The sequence below is a fragment of the Maniola hyperantus genome, chromosome 13 (genome assembly GCF_902806685.2).
Source record: "Maniola hyperantus chromosome 13, iAphHyp1.2, whole genome shotgun sequence".
Classification (NCBI taxonomy): Eukaryota; Metazoa; Arthropoda; class Insecta; order Lepidoptera; family Nymphalidae; genus Maniola; species Maniola hyperantus.
The window spans coordinates 2,115,587-2,133,194 of NC_048548.1; the positions used below are offsets into that span (position 1 = coordinate 2,115,587).

Genomic DNA, 17,608 nt, shown 5'->3' on the forward strand with positions numbered 1-17,608 from the left:
ACAAATAATTATCTAGTTATATCCATACTTAATATTAAAAATGCGAAAGTGTGTCTGTCTGTCTGCAAGCTTTTCACGGCCCAACAGTTTAACCTAGAGTTAGCTTACATCCCGGGGAAGGACATAAGGCTACTTTTTATCGCGGAAAATCAAAGAGTTCCCAGACTCACGGGATTCTTGAAGGCCCATCGGTTTAACCGATTTATTTGAATTTTGGTACAGAGGTAGCTTGCATCCCAGACATTGCCATAGGCCGGAAAATCAAAAAGGATTTTTAAAAACCTAAACCCACGTGGGCATCCCCTAGTTTAGATTTATATCGCAAGTTTACCTACTTTTTACAAACGGACTGCGTCTAAAGCGGATTACCTACTGTGGTAACTCATGTATGAGTATCTAATTATGGTGTGTAAATATCGGCTCGATAATCTCACTTGCCACGTCTTCACTGTGCGGTGGTCTGAGCTCGACTGCCTGCCTCAGTAGTCAGTCGTTTTCCCTTTCCATGCACACTGCGCGGGGTGTAGATTCGAGATGACAATAGTGTCTTGAATGTATTATATTATGTGTTGGTATGTATGTAAGTTTGTATGTAGGTATTATTTGCCTGTATGCTACCTACGATTGACAGGAGTGCAGACACCGGTGTGCGTTGGAACATATTTACATACCTACAATACATACTTAGGTATGTTGTTAGTATGGAGCGCCGTATCTAGTAGAACATAAATATCGCTGCTTGCTAACAATTTCACCCACGTAATCGTGTTCAGCGTTGTTTACTGAAAATAACACAGAATTGCAATTTCATTATTAATTTTTGTTTGCCTTTGCTATATTGCTACAGTAGAGATTTATTTTTGCATGTTGAATCTTATTCTGAGGGAATAAGGTAGGTTCTTAAAACACTTTATTACCAGCCGCGGGCAAAGGGAGAAAAACCGTTAGCTACGTACGTCACATTTTATGACGTCACTACTCTGTGGCATAGATTAAAAGATAAAGCAGATATGGCAATCAAATTGGCAATAACATTAATTTAAAATAATCTTATGTATTGTTACTTATTAGTTACTAGCTGATGCCCGCGACTTGTTTGTTAGTTTGTCCTTCAATCACGTCGCAACGGTGCAACGGATTGACGTCATTTTTTGCATGGGTATAGATAAAGTACGAGAGTGACATAGGCTACTTTTTATTCCGAAAAATCAAAGAATTCCCGCGGGTTTTTGAAAAACGTAAATCCACGCGGACGAAGTCGCGGGCATCAGCTAGTCACTTAAAAAATAATTCATGTCTGCATCAAAATATAGTTGCAGGTTTGCAAAACCTACTTATTGTAGTGAGCCTTCATATCTTGATTCAGTAAAATTGAAACAGCTGTAATGTGAGTCTGTAAGTGAAATGCACTAAACCAGCGCTTTTCTTTATACCTAATAGCATTATGTACATCTGTATTCTTTATACTCTTTGCCTATCGGTGTTGTAAACTTATAAATTTACCCTTTTTATGTCTATGTATTAGATGAAAGTTATAAAATAACATCCTCGACAATATAATAAATAGTAGGAACACTATAACATTTAAGAGTTAAAACACATTCTCTAATTAGTGTTCATGACATGAGTGAGAAAATAGATGTACTTATGCGTCTTTTTGTGCAATAGACAAATAATTGTATAACGTATACTACGTGGAAAGCTGGCATGACGAGTGTAATTATGTACTTAATAGTATAATATTATGTATGATGCGTAAAAAGGACTTTTAACGCGCCATTTTAACTTTATGTGTCTAATTTCATTCATTTCAAAAGTACGATTTTAGTACTTCTTTTAAAGTACTTTTGACATGACAGTTGACCCATAGAGTTAAAATGGTGCGTGAAAAGCCAATTTTTACGGACTTTATCTACAAAGACTAATTATTTCCCGTTAGCTTTTACATTAAAATTGGGGCAAAGAAGAATTTCTACGAGGGCAACATTTGTATGGCTGTCAATTTTCCTTTCTAGTTTCTTGACATTTCACAGATTCATAGCACATAGGTTGAAAGTTTACACAATACCAAACAGGCCCTGTCAACTGAGGGCCATAAAAGATGCATCAGTCCATTTCTTTCGCACTTTCTATTCCTCTTTCGAAATCCACAGGACTATCTCGCTCCACTCACACAGTATTAAAGGCACATGTACATACAGCACACCTATGATATTTTTTGCTCAAATCTTATTGGTCGGTGATTAGATCCAATCGGCTTTCATTACATAGAATTTCGAAATAAAAACATGTCGGTTTTGAGAGATTTTATAACCTAACCTAAAAAACTCAATTTTTCTAGTCCTTAATCCATTGCGAGAGTTTAAACCTTGAAGTGTGCTGCAGTTATAACAGGATATTCATTTTATATTTCTATTTTCAGTTTTTTATGTTTTTGTTTTAATTGGGAGATATAGTGATGTGCTCTTTAAACTTGCCTGCCTAATTTAGGCTTAGTAATAATTGTTAGTGTTTCTAAATACCTAGTATCCTTTTTATCTGATATGAGGCAGTGTAGTGTACCTAAGTGTAAAAGCACCCTACATTTACACGCCGTACCTTTTACCGACACAACTAGATGGAAAGCATGGTTGATTAACTGTACATATTTGCGTAAGTACTCCCTTAGGCAATTAAAAAATGTCAGGATTTGCGAATCCAATTTCTTACCTCGGTATATCGTAAATAATAGATTGACAAAAGATTCAATTCCCACGCTGAATTTGCATATTACACAGTCTTCTAAAAACCCTGGTATAGTACATTTTAAAATTGACAAATTTCTAGAGATATCCCCTTTACAGACTGGTAAACCCCTCGATGTTAACATAGTCGATATCCCATCGACTTCACAAACAGACAAACAAAGTAGGAATGAGCAAGCTTCTGTTATTTCAAGTCCTATATTTTAGAGCCAACAACTTCTATTACTCATTACTCTCAACCACTGAGTCTTAAATATATCATATATATGATGTCCCACATTTACTGAAATGTTTCCACAATAATTTTCAGAAGAAGGACTTGCTCATCGGGAGTCAGCGTGCTCAGTGGGACTACATCGAGAAGCTGTTTGCTGTTGATGGTGTGGCAGGTGTTGGATGGTCTACCAAATTAACAGACAAGCATGTGAAACCAAATTGATATGACAAGTTGAAGGCAAGTAACTGAACATTTGTTTTGTAACAATAGCTTTGTGATAATGTCCTTGCCATGGAAAAAATCCAATAAAACTATGGTGCGCAGACCTTAGTTATTGGTACTAAAACTTCTTGTTTTCGTGGTGTCTATGTTATCACGTTTTTGAAAGCACTGTCTCTGAAACTATGGGTTGTAGACCCTGTTGTTGGTCAATTTTAAGTTTCAGCTTACAAAAATCTCTGCACGTGATCACATAGACACCATAAAAACAAGAAGTACCAATAACCAGGGTCGGCGCCCAATAGTGTCGAAGATAATTATGAGCATACTAGGTGATGCCAGAGACTGCGTGGATTTTCATTTTTCAAAATCCCGCGGGAACTCTTTGATTTTCCGGGATAAAAAGCAGCCTATATGTTAATTCAGGGTATAATCTATCTCCATTCCAAATTTCATCCAAATCCGTTCAGCTGTTTTTTGTGATTGAGTAACAAACATCCAAACATCCACACTACTAATATTATAAATGTGAAAGTGTGTCTGTCTGTCTGTCTGCTAGCTTTTCACGGCTCAACCGTTCAACCGATTTTGACGAAATTTGGTACAGAGATAGCTTGCATCCCGGGGAAGGACATAGGCTACTTTTTATCCCGGAAAATTGAAGAGTTTCCACAGGATTCTTAAAAACCTAAATCCACGCGTACGAAGTCGCGGGCATCGGCTAGTTTATAATATTAACATTAGGATTAGGATAATTAGGTTTAGGATAGTATAATTATGTTTAGGATAGTATAATTATGAGCATACAAGATAATTTTTTGAACAAAAATTTGAATCCTAATGAATTTCCAAACTACTCATTTAAATTCTTTAATTATATTTTAAACCCAATGTCTACTTTAAATCTAAATTGCATTATCAAATTTAGTTTATTAACATAATTATCTATAAAAAAATAACTATGCATTACAGGTGAAACTTGCTGCGCAAGTCTTCAGCAGAGATGTGGCCCACAGCTTAAGAATACAGATGAACACTTATCGTCAACTACAACTGGAACATGGTTATTGTCTATTCTAAATAAAGTTTTTATATTTTGATAAATTTGATTAATTTTTTTTTTTGAAAAACTAAATTCCTTAATAAATTATTAGTAGGATTACCGATAAATACTGAAAATCGGTAATTAATAGCAAAACCGTTAAAATCTGTAAAAAGGACATCACTAAAAAGTTACGGTTTTCTTGCTGTCACGCCATCCCTAATTTACGACAATCCGGGCATATAATTGCTATATATTATATAAAGTTAGAAAGAGATGGTCCTGTGGATTCTCATAGTAAAAACCAATAAAATGTGAGACAGACGATCACTACAACAATGACAATTTGTTATATAAATTCCTTGCCTCCCACTTCCCCTTACTACTGAAACAAACATCGTCTATGGAGTTGGTGGTCTGTATCCTATATGTTATTGGTCCGTGCACAATACACATTCGAATTTCGATAATACCTTGTTGATTTAATGTTCGTGTTTTATAGAAAGAATATGAATCTGTAACATATGCCTGGTTTTAGTTTTGATTAATTGTAAAATAAAATGCCTAATTTAATTAAAAGTTTGGTGTTAGCTGTGCTCAGCTGTGCATTCGTAAACACGGATACACCAGTTTTAAAATTCTATCAGGAAAAGGTAAGTTTCAAATTGTATAAAAGTTTGAAAACTTAGTTGACGAAGTTTTTTAATAAGACAGAATTTTCTATGAGTAGATTTCTAAATACAGCAAAATAGGGTTTTTAGTTTTTACTTTGGGTTTTCCTTAATGTACCTACCTACGTACTGAATCGGTAGTTAGGACTTAGGTCCCTACTGATATAAAGTATTAAACTTAGTATCCTAAGAAATTAATATTGGACGATAAGTACTTACATACTTTAATTATGTAGGACATAGCTGTTTCAATGCAATCAAGTTTAGAGGTTGATTGGAAACCTTGATGGCACAGCAGTGAGTGCTGTTGGGAAGTCCCAGGTTCGATTACCGTTATTCCTCTATACCTTCTAACACTCACTTAGCAACAAGAGGGTCCTGTTTAATGTGGCTAATATTCTTCAGAGGTCAATAAATACAAAACGCAGTCTCCATTTTGACTGCAAGTCAACCGCACTGCACGCCACTGCTAACAATTTCACCCTCACCACCTGGGTGCACTGCGACCGCCCGTTTTGCCAGATCCTTTTGTACACACACTTTTTTTTGTCAACTCCCTTCGGCTGTGCTCCCATTAGATTACAACATGGGATTATTCAAGGACGGACCAACAAACTCCTGAGAGGCCAGTCATACATTTGTGGTTCCTCTGGTAATGCAAATGTTCATGGGCAGTGGTAATCACTTAAAATCAGGTGCAAAAAACTGCAAAATTTCAATGCAAACTGTATGTGTAGAGTCCAGTACTGCCATTCTTTTAATGAATAGCTGTTAAGTGCAAAAAATATTTTTTGAGATATCACTATCACAAAACTTAACTCAAAAATTTTTTTTTGCACTTATTAGTTATTATTATGATTAGGGTAAGCAGTGCTTTTATGTCTCTATGACGTGCACGCTACTAGTGTAGACTAAAGAAACTTCCTCCCTGGCGTAGTGGAAAGCACTGTGTTATTAGTGGGAGGACCTGGGTTCGATTCCTGGCAGGGGTTTGGAATTTTATAATTTCTAAATGTTCTTACAGCGAATTCGTTCCTAAAACTGAACTGTCAGAATTAAAAATATTCAGCGGTCCAAGATTCAACTGTCAGCGGTCCGGCGGGGTGATTACTTAAAACGTTGCAGTAGCGACAGCAACGCGACAGCAATAGCAATCTGACAGTTCATTTGCTGTCTCTCTTCTTCTTATTTTGCTTTGTGGCTATTGCTGTCTCTCTCTAGCCGCTGTTTTGACAGCAATGATTGCGAGATTTACGCCTGTCGCAAGCCTGTCGCGAAAACTTTGTACAGAGCTTTAAAAAGGTTTACATTGATAATTCAAGCTATTTATAGGCTTCCTATACTCTATAAATAATTATTTTTGCTATTATGTATAATTTACTCGCATCATCAACACAGGGTCAAACCATATTATCAATGCAAATATTTATTCATTGGATACTATCACTTATCGCCATGGGTTAGAGTTCAATATCTTATAACCATAAAGTTTTTCTAGCACAAGATATAACAACCTTTGATTCAATATGGTACAGACTGGACACTTTCGCTATTCGAGCCAAGGTTTTTGTCTTTATTTAATGGTAATCCTAAAATATCCTCCATACTATAATACTACATATAAATCACTGCCCATATTATAAATGCGAAAGTGTGTTTGTTCGTTGGTTGGTTGGTTTATTGGTTTGTCCTTCAATCACGTCGCAACGGAGTAACGGATCGATGTGATTTTTGCATGGATGTAGTTAAGACCTGGAGAGTAACATAGGCTACTTTTACCCCGGAAAATTAAAGAGTTCCCACGGGATTATCTAAAACCTAAATCCACGTAGTTGTAGTCGCGGGCATCAGCTAGTAATATTATTGTAAATGCGAAAGTGTGCATGTTTGTCTGTTAGCTTTTTACGACCTATCCGTTTAACAGATTTTGACTAAAATCAGAATCTCGTTCAAGGTACGCGCGTGCGTCTGCATCGCGTACCTTCATTTCCTAACAAATGAAGTGAACCCATAAAAAAATCAAGTTAAGTGCGAATCGAACTCACACACGAAGGATTCCGAACTATCGTACAAGAAATAGCACTTTTTAATTTTTTTTATATAATAAAAATGGCAAGCAAACGAACGGGCGGGTCACCTGATGTTAAGTGATTACCACCGCCCGTGAACATTTGCAGCACCAGAGGAACCACCAATGCGTTGCTGACCTTTTAGGAATTTGTTGGTCCACCCCCTGTTGTAATCTAACGGGACCACCGCCGAAGAGAGTTGATTTCACAGTTTGCATGTGCGTGGAAAAAAGTATCTGGCACAACGGGCGGTCGAAGAATTTATTTTAATTAATTTCAAACAATCTCGCAGGCTTTCCACGAAGCTCAAGAACTAACAGACAAAAACATCGAAGATATAGCAAAACTGTCCGATAGAGACCACTTTAAAAAAGTACTAGACGAAATCTTAATACCAAGAGTGGTCGGAACGCCCAATCACGATAAAGTAGGCGACTATATAGCCAATGAAATGAGAGGACTGGGATGGGACGTATCTGAAGACGTGTTCCCGGACGACACGCCGGTGTTTGGAACGCTGAATTTCAGGAACATTGTCGCGACGTTGAATCCCAATGCTGACAGGTATTTGGTGCTGGCCTGCCATTATGACAGTAAATATACGAGGGAACATGTCTTTATTGGTAAGTTGCTCCATATTAATTTTTTACATGACTGCTTTAGAAAAAAAGTTCAGGGTTCATGTATATAGTTCGCGACAGGTCGACATGACAATCGGGGTAAGAATTCCCTGCACACCCGCAAAGTACCCGCGCTAACCCGGTGCGGGATAGCGTGGGTGACGTGCGGGCACAGAGGAAGTGTGGGGCGTTACATCATCCCTAGTGACACAGCTGCGTGATTGTGGGAGAATGACAGCTACAATGTCACGATTGCAATCACCTCTGATTGGTTGACGCTCGCTCACTATTGGCTACAATGCATTGTTGCCAATAGTGAGCGAGCACAAACAAGAATCGCACAAATTCAGCCAATCAAAATTGAGATTGTAATAATGATTGATGCAGGTTTTACGAAATCGCCCTACTGGTTATAATTTTTTGAAAACAATATTGTAGGGCAGTTGCGTTTTTAATTTTTTAAATATTTTAACTTGTTTACATACATAAACCTAAAACCTGTATTACGCAAGAGTAACAAAGTGCAACATTGAGGCATTGGCTACTTTTTATCCCATAAAATCAAAGAGTTTCCACAGAATTTAAAAAACCTAGGTATATGAACATGGACGAAATCGCGGGTATTATCTAATATCTACCTACAATATAAAAGACCAAGATCGCAATCTTGCTCTAAATAAATCAAGGGACAAAATCAAAATATCTAAATGAATCAAATTAAAAAAGGAACGAATTTCTGACGTCAACAGAGTTTGGTAAAATACCCACATTGACCAATGACCTTGTTATCTAGTGAAAAATTGTGTAGAGTAGGTTTTTGACACTAGAAAAAATTGTGACTCAGAAATGTTTATTTTAGCGCGAATGATTTTTTTATTCGATCACAAGTTAACTCTTGTTATCGATTAAAAAATAATTAAACCTTATCTGGATGTTCAGTATGTCCCGCTTGTAAATGTTGATTGCATTTTATAGCATGCTCTCACGCAGCACGCTCGACTTGAAGCGACCATAGAGAGCACTGAGTTGTATAGTCGACGCATTTTAAACTGAGTCGTCGACTTACCCGTCTGTTTCGCTCGCACTTACCTACGACCTGTAAGTGCGAGCGAAACAGGCAGATAACTCGACGACTCAGTTTAAAATGCGTCGACTATAGTAGTATAAGAATATGTTGTTGAATATGTAGTTGTTGTGTCTTACAATAAAAGAAACAATCGATAAGGCGATAATAAAGCCTTTGGCCATTTCCGTAAAATGAGGAAGAACAAATTCTCGTTACCCTCGTAATTCGTGAACTATTTCAACAGGGGCCACATAATTATTCAGCGGTTCCCCGCGCTATATGATGATCAGCCTAGCAGCCGTGATGGCAAAACAGTTGCATCCCTAGAAGAACTTTTCTCCAAGCCTCATGAGATATTTGTTATAACCTTTCCGCCATAGGACTACGTCATCCTAGCGACACATTTTTACTCATAAATTGTCAACAGGGGCCACAGACTCAGCGGTTCCCTGCGCTATGATGATCAACCTAGCAGCCGTGATGGCGAAACAATTGGACCCCTTGAAGGACTCTTCCCCGAGCCTCATGTTCATATTCTTCGACGGAGAGGAAGCGTTCAGGCACTGGGGTCCTAAGGACTCCATATATGGAGCGAGGCACTTGGCTAAGATGTGGCACGGGACGCCGTACAGGGACGGAGCGAATCATCTGCAGAGGCTGGTAAGTGTTAACTTACTAGGCAGGAATTAAAAGGAAAAAAAGCATTTTTAGTTTAAAAAACCGGCCAAATGCTAGGTCAGGCTCGCGCACTGAGGGCTCCGTACTACAGTCGTATTTTTTCGACATTTTGCACGATAATTCAAAAACTATGATGCATAAAAATAAATAAAAATCTGTTTTAGAATGTACAGGTGAAGACCTTTCAAGTGATACCCCACTTGATATAGTCACTCACTTCGAAAGTTGAAAATACTAATTATTAGTTCATGACCACAATTTAATTTTTTTTGTGTGATCTAACCCTAAATTCACGGTTTTCAGATTTTTCCCCAAATGTCACCTATAAGATCTACCTACCTGCCAAATTTCATGATTCTAGGTTAACGGGAAGTACCCTGTAGGTTTCTTGACAGACAGACAACAAAGTGATCCTATAAGGGTTCCGTTTTTCCTTTTGAGGTACGGAACCCTAAAAACTACTTGAAAAACATGTTTAAAATAATGCCAACCGTGGTAGGTAGTAGGGCAAGGTCGGTATTAGTTTCGATGTAGAGGATGCTGATTTTTTTTCACTCTTGACTTGAAAACTGATGCTAGAAGGGTGTTCCATATCCTGGTGGTCCGAATCAAAAACGAGGAGGCAAATCGCTTCGTGCATATCCGTGGAATTTCGACTACTACGTACACACGGTTGTGTTATAGGAATTCATATTTTACAGCCAGAAAAAACAGTAAAATGATAATTTTCTTTTTTGACAGTGTGGCTAATTCCGTTGTACACTTCTTCTTCACTCTGGGCTGGTTTCCGCACTTAAACGTTTCCGTCTGTTGTGCGTTTACGTGTGTACACTATCTCTTAACTAAACTAAAATAGCACGTCCCTCCCTTCCCTCCCTTTGTCCCCTTGTTGTCGCTTTCATAATATTGCTTGCGGAAAAGGATATCAGTAGATTTAGACCTGTTAATTTAGTTTAGTTTAGAGAGTGTGTACAAGAGAATCGGCCCCATTGTGTATTTAAAAAAAGGGCATACAAATATATCGCACGTATCGTAGCGTACCATAGTTAACGAAATATTATTATTGCTACACAATAATATTCGTTGTGGCATTGCGTCGTTCAAGAAATGATAAGTAGGTAATTAGTTACTAGGTATGTTAACATTTGTAACTTGAATGTTCGTGGTTTTTTTAATAACGAAATAATTACAAATTAATATCAGCTAAAAACCTCGATAGTAGCGTTCGAAAATACCTAGTTTATATTAGAGTTAGCTCCATTACAAAATAATTATGGAGTGGGAGTTGTAAATTTTTTCTTTGACAGTTTTTACATTCGGAAAATTCGATTTTATTTCGTGCGTCTGTTAAGCACTGAATAAAATCGCATTTTTCGAAATAAAAACACCTTAATATAAAACACTAGCTGATCCCCGCGGCTTCGCCCGCGTAGATTTAGGTTTTTAAAGATCCCGTATAGCCTATGTCACTCAGGAATAATGTAGCTTTCTACTGGTGAAAGAATTTTTAAAATCGGTTCAGTAGTTCTAAAGATGATCCCCGCGGCTTCGCCCGCGTAGATTTAGGTTTTTAAAGATCCCGTATAGCCTATGTCACTCAGGAATAATGTAGCTTTCTACTGGTGAAAGAATTTTTAAAATCGGTTCAGTAGTTCTAAAGATTACCCCTACAAACAAACTTAACGACATTACCTCTTTATATAATACAACGGGCCGTGCAGCAGAAATCGTAATATTTTAATTTCGCCATAACTTCAAAACCAAACGTCCAATTTTAATCATTCAAAAACCAAATATTATCTCCATAAACTGTTCTTAGTGATGAAATCATTTATTTTGATAAGGATTAATAGCATGAGTAAAATAAACGCGTTTAAATGTAGTCCAAAAAAAATTCAAGATTTTTAAATAAAAAAATGGTTGCTGTGCCTCACTCGACATAGATGGGTATAGTGTGTCGCGGACTTTTTTGTAGATATTTATAAGATCTACAATTAATTAGAACATTTTATGGTTCTATCTTTTATAGTTTAGGCAGCGTACGCAAAATAAGTAACTTTTCTGGTTGATTTTTTACACCTTGTGTCCGAAAAACCCAAATATCTTACGGAACCCTATTTTTTTCCAAAATAAAATATAGCCTATGTTACTCGTGGATAATGTAGCTTTCGAATGGTGAAAGAATTTTTAAAATCGGTCCAGTAGTTTTTGAGCCTATTCAGTACAAACAAACAAACAAACAAACAAACAAACAAACAAACAAAGTTTTCCTCTTTATAATATTAGTGTAGATGATAAGAAGGCATGATTTAATGCGCAGTCATACGCATATTGAGGGTCAAACCTCTGTGGTTTTTTTCCAATGTGTGCTACCTAATATTAATGTTTTTTGTATGTTGATAATAAATTAAAAAAACCTATTGAGTAGGTACTATATGAAATTTTATAAATTACGATCATGTTAATAACTACAAGATTCAATTTCAAGAAATTGTACCAAAGCAAATCGTGATAACCTCTAGGCTAGGTTAATGTAAAAATTGTACTAGGTATTTTGGTTAAGTTATTATTGAACAAATAAACATTTAACTCTTCACATAATATCGAATACGACTTGGATATAAAATAATTTGAAGTAAAAAGAAATCATAATTAACCGATAGACGTCCACTGCTGGACATAGGTCTCTTGTAAGGTCTTCCATACGCCACGGTCTTGCGCCGCCTGAATGCAGCGGCGCCCTGCGACTCGCCTGATGTCGTCCGTCTAGCACCTTGGGACCCCTGTGCCCAACGCCTATCGGTTAGAACTATTGCCTGCCCATTGCCATTTCAGCTTCGCCACCCACTGATCTACGTCGGTTACTCTGGTTTTCCTATAGATCTCCTCATTTCTGATTTGATTTATTATATTATCTGTATATAGAAGGAAAAGCTGACAGACTGATCTATTAACGCAAAGCTCAAAGTACTGGATGGATCGGGTTGAAATTTGGCATGCAGCTATTACGTAGACGCCCGCTAAGAAAAGAGTTTTGAAAATAAAAATTTGTTGTCATTGTTTTTTTTTTTTTAAAGAATTTTTTTTTGAAATTTGTGTAGTCTACGCGGACGAAGTCGCGAGCATAAGCTAGTCTAAATATATAAAAGGAAAAGGTGACTGACTGACTGATCTATCAACGGACAGCTGAAACTAATGAACGGATTGGGCTGATATTTGGCATACAGATTGCAGATAGCTATTATGACGTAGGCATCCGCTATTCATATATTATATGAAATCACCCTAATCTCAATGTTTTCTTCCCCAGGACGTGTTAGTTCTACTAGATCTTCTGGGCACGCCGGACCCGGTCTTCTACAGCTACTTCAAGTCCACCGAGAAGTGGTACATCCGGCTGGCGAGCGCGGAGCAACGGCTGGCAGAGCTGGGGCAGCTCTCTGCGTACTCGCCGGGCAAAGCCGAGCAGACGTACTTCAGGCTGGAGAGCTCCAATGCTGCTATTGAGGATGACCATTTACCCTTCTTGAGGAGAGGTAACACAAGGTTTTTGCTAGTACAGTAGCTTTCAGGTACCCTAGTATACTGAGAAGTGGTACCTACTCGCCTGAGGGCTCAGTGCGGATTGGCAGAATTTACACACACTTTGAGAACATTATGGAGAACATTACTGATTTGATTTACTATCTGTACAAATAAAAGGCAAAGACTGACTGATTTATCAACGCACAGCTCAAACTACTGGATGGATCGGATTGAAATGGCATGCAGCTATTATGACGTAGACATCCACTAAGGATTTTTGAAAATTAAAACAGGGGTTTGAAATTTGTGTAGTCTACGCGGACGAAGTCGCGACCATCATCATCATCATCATGATTAACCCATCACCGGCTCACTACAGAGCGCGGGTCTCCTCTCAGAGGGAGATGGGTTTTTGGCCATAGTCTACCACGCTGGCCATGTGCGGATTGGTAGACTTCACACACCTTTGAGAACATTATGGAGAACTCTCAGGCATGCAGGTTTCCTTACGATGTTTTCCTTCACCGTTAAAGCAAATGATATTTAATTAATTAAAACGCACATAATTAGAGGTGCGTGCCCGGGATCGAACCCCCGACCTCCGATTAGAAGGCGGACGTCCTAACCACTAGGCTATCACAGCTTATGTAGGTATACTTAGATTTAAAATTCCAGGGGCAGTAGTCAGTAGTGATTCAATCAAAAACACGTGGGCCCGTACCAAAATCCTATCGATAAACATTGATAAAATCTGAAAGGGGTTTAGTGGGTATCGGAAACTCTTCACGATAAGCTTGTTTGATAACAATTAATCATTTATTAGTTACAATTACCGAGTTACTAGAACTTTTATAAATTCCATAGCTTAATATGTAGAAGCGGTAACAGCCTAGTGGGTAGACATTGGCCTTCTGTTCGGGAGGTCCGGGGTTCGATTTCGACGACCTCCCTGGCGCAGTTGTGAGCGCTGTGGTCTTAATAGTTGGAGGTCCCGGGTTCGATTCCTGGCAGGGGTTTGGAGTTTTATAATTTTCTAAATTTCTGGTCTGGTCTGGTGGGAGGCTTCGGCCGTGGCTAGTTACCACCCTACCGGCAAAGCCGTGCCGCCAAGCGATTTAGTGTTCCGGTACGATGCCGTGTAGAAACAAAAACTGTCATACCCCTTCCAGGGTATCATCTTAGGCTGCATCATCACTTACCACCAGGTGAGATTGCAGTCAAGGGCTAACTTGTATCTGAATAAATATGTGCGTTTTAAGTAGGTAATTAAATATCACTTGCTTTAACGGTGAAGGAAAACATTGTGAGGAAACCTGCATGTCTGAGAGTTAATAATCTTAAAGGTTACGCACAACAGACGGAAACGTTTAAGTGCGGAAACCAGCCCAGAATTAAGAAGAAGAAGAAGAATCTTAAAGGTTCTCAAAAAATTCTCTCAAAGGTGTTTGGAAGTCTGCCAATCTCATAGATATAAATGACAAGATATGCCCAAGCGAATGAAATTTTTCACGGTATTGGAACCAAATAAATCAGCGCCACCTCTTAGATACTAATGAACGACCCGTTTGAAATCCAGACGTCACTGAGGTTGCATTAGTGCTAAAGCACCACTGAGTCGGTGCCATTTTGTTTGTTCAATAGCCCTGTCCATACGAAGTAATATAAGTCAATGGCTAATCCGTACTTGACCAGAGGGGCAAAACCCCATTTGAGAGGATTTGGCAATTTGAGAGGATTTGGCAATTTGAGAGGAGTCTCGTACCTTTGTAGTGATCACGATGATGATGGATTATGCATATTGCATTGATTATGGAGTTTATTTTAATCTTTTCTTTGCAGATGTGGACGTGCTCCACATAATTCCAAATCCGTTCCCGAGCGTGTGGCACACCGCGCGCGATGACGTCACAGCGTTGGACTTCAACACCATCGACAACCTCAACAAGATCTGCCGCGTGTTCGTGGCCGAATACCTGCACGTCTCCCCCTAGCGGCGGTGGCGATTCCAAACGCTAGTTGTCATATAACGCAATGGACTACTATTGGACTATAAATATAGTCGATACCGGCTGTACTCACGTGGTTAGTCGAAGTACAACCCGTCGGAAATATCTGAGAACCTGGCTTAGTGCAACGCGCTTGCGTTGGCAACGGTACCGGATAGGCGAAAATAGGCGAGCTGCGGAGAAGCACATTCCAGCGAGGTGCTCAGATATTTCCGACGGGTTGTAAGTCCGACTAGTTTCCTACGTGACTAACCACGTGAGTACAGCAGGTATCAACCAAAGAATATAATGGTTATCACGATAGTTTAAACGCTTTTATTGGACTATTATTTGGTCCACAATTTGTTGTTTAGATAAAATTGATCGCTGTCGCAAGACTAACAATGTGGCTAATTCCATTGTACACAATATCTAAACTAAACTAAAATGGCACGTCTAAATCTATTGCTATCCCTTTCATAATGTTGCTTGCGGAAAAGAATGGCACTAAATTTAGACTTGTTAATTTAGTTTAGTTTAGAGATTGTGTACAAGAGAATCGGCCCCACTATTTACTTATTACTGAAAGTGCAAATGATGTCAGCTGGAAAATTACCGCACTACCAAGCTTTTTTTCTGTTTTTTTCCTGTACAGAATCTCTAATCTAAATTGTTGGATCTTAATAAATTGCCGAATAAACTGAAATAAAATACCGACATCTAAATAATCTTAACTTGGACTTGAAAAAACCGGCCAAGTGCGACTCAGGCTCGCGCAACGATGGTTCCGTAAAACAGTCGTGTTTTTTCGACATTTTGCACGACAATTCAAAAACTATGATGCATAAAAATAAACAAAAATCTGTTTTAGAATGCACAGGTGAAGACCTTTCATGTGATACCCCACTTGATATAGTTATCTTACTTTGAAAATTTAAAATACTAATTATTAGTTCATGACCACAAATTAATTTTTTTTGTGTGTTGTAACCACAAATACACGGTTTTCAGATTTTTCTCCAAATCGCAGCTATAAGACCTACCTACCTACCAAATTTCATGATTCTTGGTCAGCGGGAAGTACCCTGTAGGTTTCTTGACAGACAGACGGACAGACAGACAGACAGACAACAAAGTGATCCTCTAATGGTTCCGTTTTTCCTCTTGAGGTACGGAACCCTAAAAAACTGTGGTACAAAACAATAACGCATTTTGAAATTAAACTGCACATAATTTTGTTCCTAATGATGACGATGGATGTTCGTTGTATGCAAGAAATAATTTTAAATCGAGATATTTTTATTTTTTATATACTATAAGTATATGGAGTTATAATAACGAAAATTAAGAACGATTTTTTATTAATGATTATTTCGTAGTGTGACGATATATTATATTAATAAATATAAATATCGGCAAAAAAAATATCATGAACATAATTTTTTATTTTTATTTTAAGGAACATGTCTGGTATATAGTTGTTGTGAAGTACTTATTAAATGGCATATTTTAAACTATAGGTAAACTAATAAAATAGTATGTATTATGTACCCTATTGAGTATAGCAAGTAGTGTACGACCGACCTAATTTCATATTTATATGGACTATTTAATGTGGCTTTGTGTAAGTAGCCTCTGTATGGATAGGAATACGTAGTTTAACTTCTAATGTATGAATGAGTTTATCACAAAACATGACTTATACTTATATTTTTTAAGTAAAAAATACCTATAATTGATGCCTAAATTTTTATTTGATTTATTGGCATACTTAAGTATAGTACAAGATTTTAGACATTCCTATGAACGCTCTTATAATTTTAAGTTTTTTTCTATTAGATGTAAGACAGTAAGATCCTATACCTATCCTCCTATATCTTTATTGTATTTCTATTGTTTTATTTTTGGTGTACAATAAAGTATATTTTACTTACTTTACATATATCTATACAGAATATTTTTACGAATGAATGCGGTGCATGTGTTTGGGTATAGATCTACTATTGTAACAAATAATATACATTCCTATATACTCATGATAATAGCCTAATTATTGAAAAATATATATATTAATGTTGCACAATAGTATTATTATTCCTATTTCCTTATTTATTACTAGCTTATGCTCGCGACTTCGTCCGCGTGGACTACACAAATTTCAAACCCCTATTTCACCCTCTTAGGGGTTGAATTTTCAAAAATCCTTTCTTAGCGGATGCCTAAGTCATAATAGCTATCTGCGTGCCAAATTTTAGCCCGATCCGTCCAGTAGTTTGAGCTGTGCGTTGATAGATCAGTCAGTCAGTCAGTCACCTTTTCGTTTTATATATTCAGATGATTAAATATTATCCTCGGCTTCGACGCTCACGACTGGCGCCCAAAGTCATGTTAGTCGTTAAAAGTAAAGGTTTGACAGTTCTAAATTAAATTAGGTTTCTCTGTCCTTTTCTTATTACATTAGTAAGAAAAAGATGTGAGTACCTAAAATTTAGTTGCGCTTAGAATCAAGATCTGACACCACAATTGACCCACACAATATCCTTCAGGTTTATTTCATGCAGGGTCAAATTCTGTTTATATGTATTAAAATAATAAAATAGTCTACAAGAGTACCTATGTATAGGTATGGGATATTACTATTATATAATCTGTGCTGTGTTGGAAGACCCCCACTAGGTGGACGGACGACATCAGACGAGACGCAGGGAGCCGCTGGATCCATGCGGCGCAAGACCGTGGCGTGTGGAAGTCCCTACAAGAGACCTATGTCCA

At 37.7% G+C, this 17,608-nt stretch overlaps 1 protein-coding gene and 1 long non-coding RNA gene across 4 annotated transcripts; both read left to right on the forward strand.

Moving 5' to 3' along the window:
- Positions 1 to 2,091: 2,091 nt before the first annotated feature.
- Positions 2,092 to 4,284, forward strand: LOC138403214 (uncharacterized). Of its 2 annotated transcripts, XR_011237492.1 has the most exons (3): positions 2,092 to 2,652; positions 3,055 to 3,198; positions 4,153 to 4,284. It is a non-coding gene; the product is annotated as an uncharacterized lncRNA (long non-coding RNA). The 2 variants fall into 2 exon arrangements; XR_011237491.1 differs by having other exon boundaries at positions 2,092 to 3,198.
- A 326-nt stretch (positions 4,285 to 4,610) lies between these two features.
- On the forward strand, positions 4,611 to 16,919 carry isoQC (iso Glutaminyl cyclase). Of its 2 annotated transcripts, none has more exons than XM_069502776.1 (5): positions 4,611 to 4,637; positions 7,255 to 7,585; positions 9,076 to 9,308; positions 12,637 to 12,862; positions 14,691 to 16,919. In XM_069502776.1, the coding sequence occupies exons 1-5, from the start codon at positions 4,626 to 4,628 to the stop codon at positions 14,840 to 14,842; spliced, it is 954 nt and encodes a 317-aa protein (XP_069358877.1). In that variant the 5' UTR covers positions 4,611 to 4,625; the 3' UTR covers positions 14,843 to 16,919. The 2 variants fall into 2 exon arrangements, with proteins under 2 accessions (XP_069358877.1, XP_034830741.1); XM_034974850.2 differs by lacking the exon at positions 4,611 to 4,637 and adding an exon at positions 4,650 to 4,875.
- Positions 16,920 to 17,608: the final 689 nt, after the last annotated feature.

Bases quoted from the DNA above. Each gene is read 5' to 3' on its own strand.
- isoQC (XM_034974850.2), top strand. From the start codon at position 4,783: ATGCCTAATTTAATTAAAAGTTTGGTGTTAGCTGTGCTCAGCTGTGCA. The intron at 4,876-7,254 runs GTAAGTTTCAAA...ACAATCTCGCAG, and splicing joins TAAAATTCTATCAGGAAAAG to GCTTTCCACGAAGCTCAAGA. The intron at 12,863-14,690 runs GTAACACAAGGT...TTTTCTTTGCAG, and splicing joins TTTACCCTTCTTGAGGAGAG to ATGTGGACGTGCTCCACATA.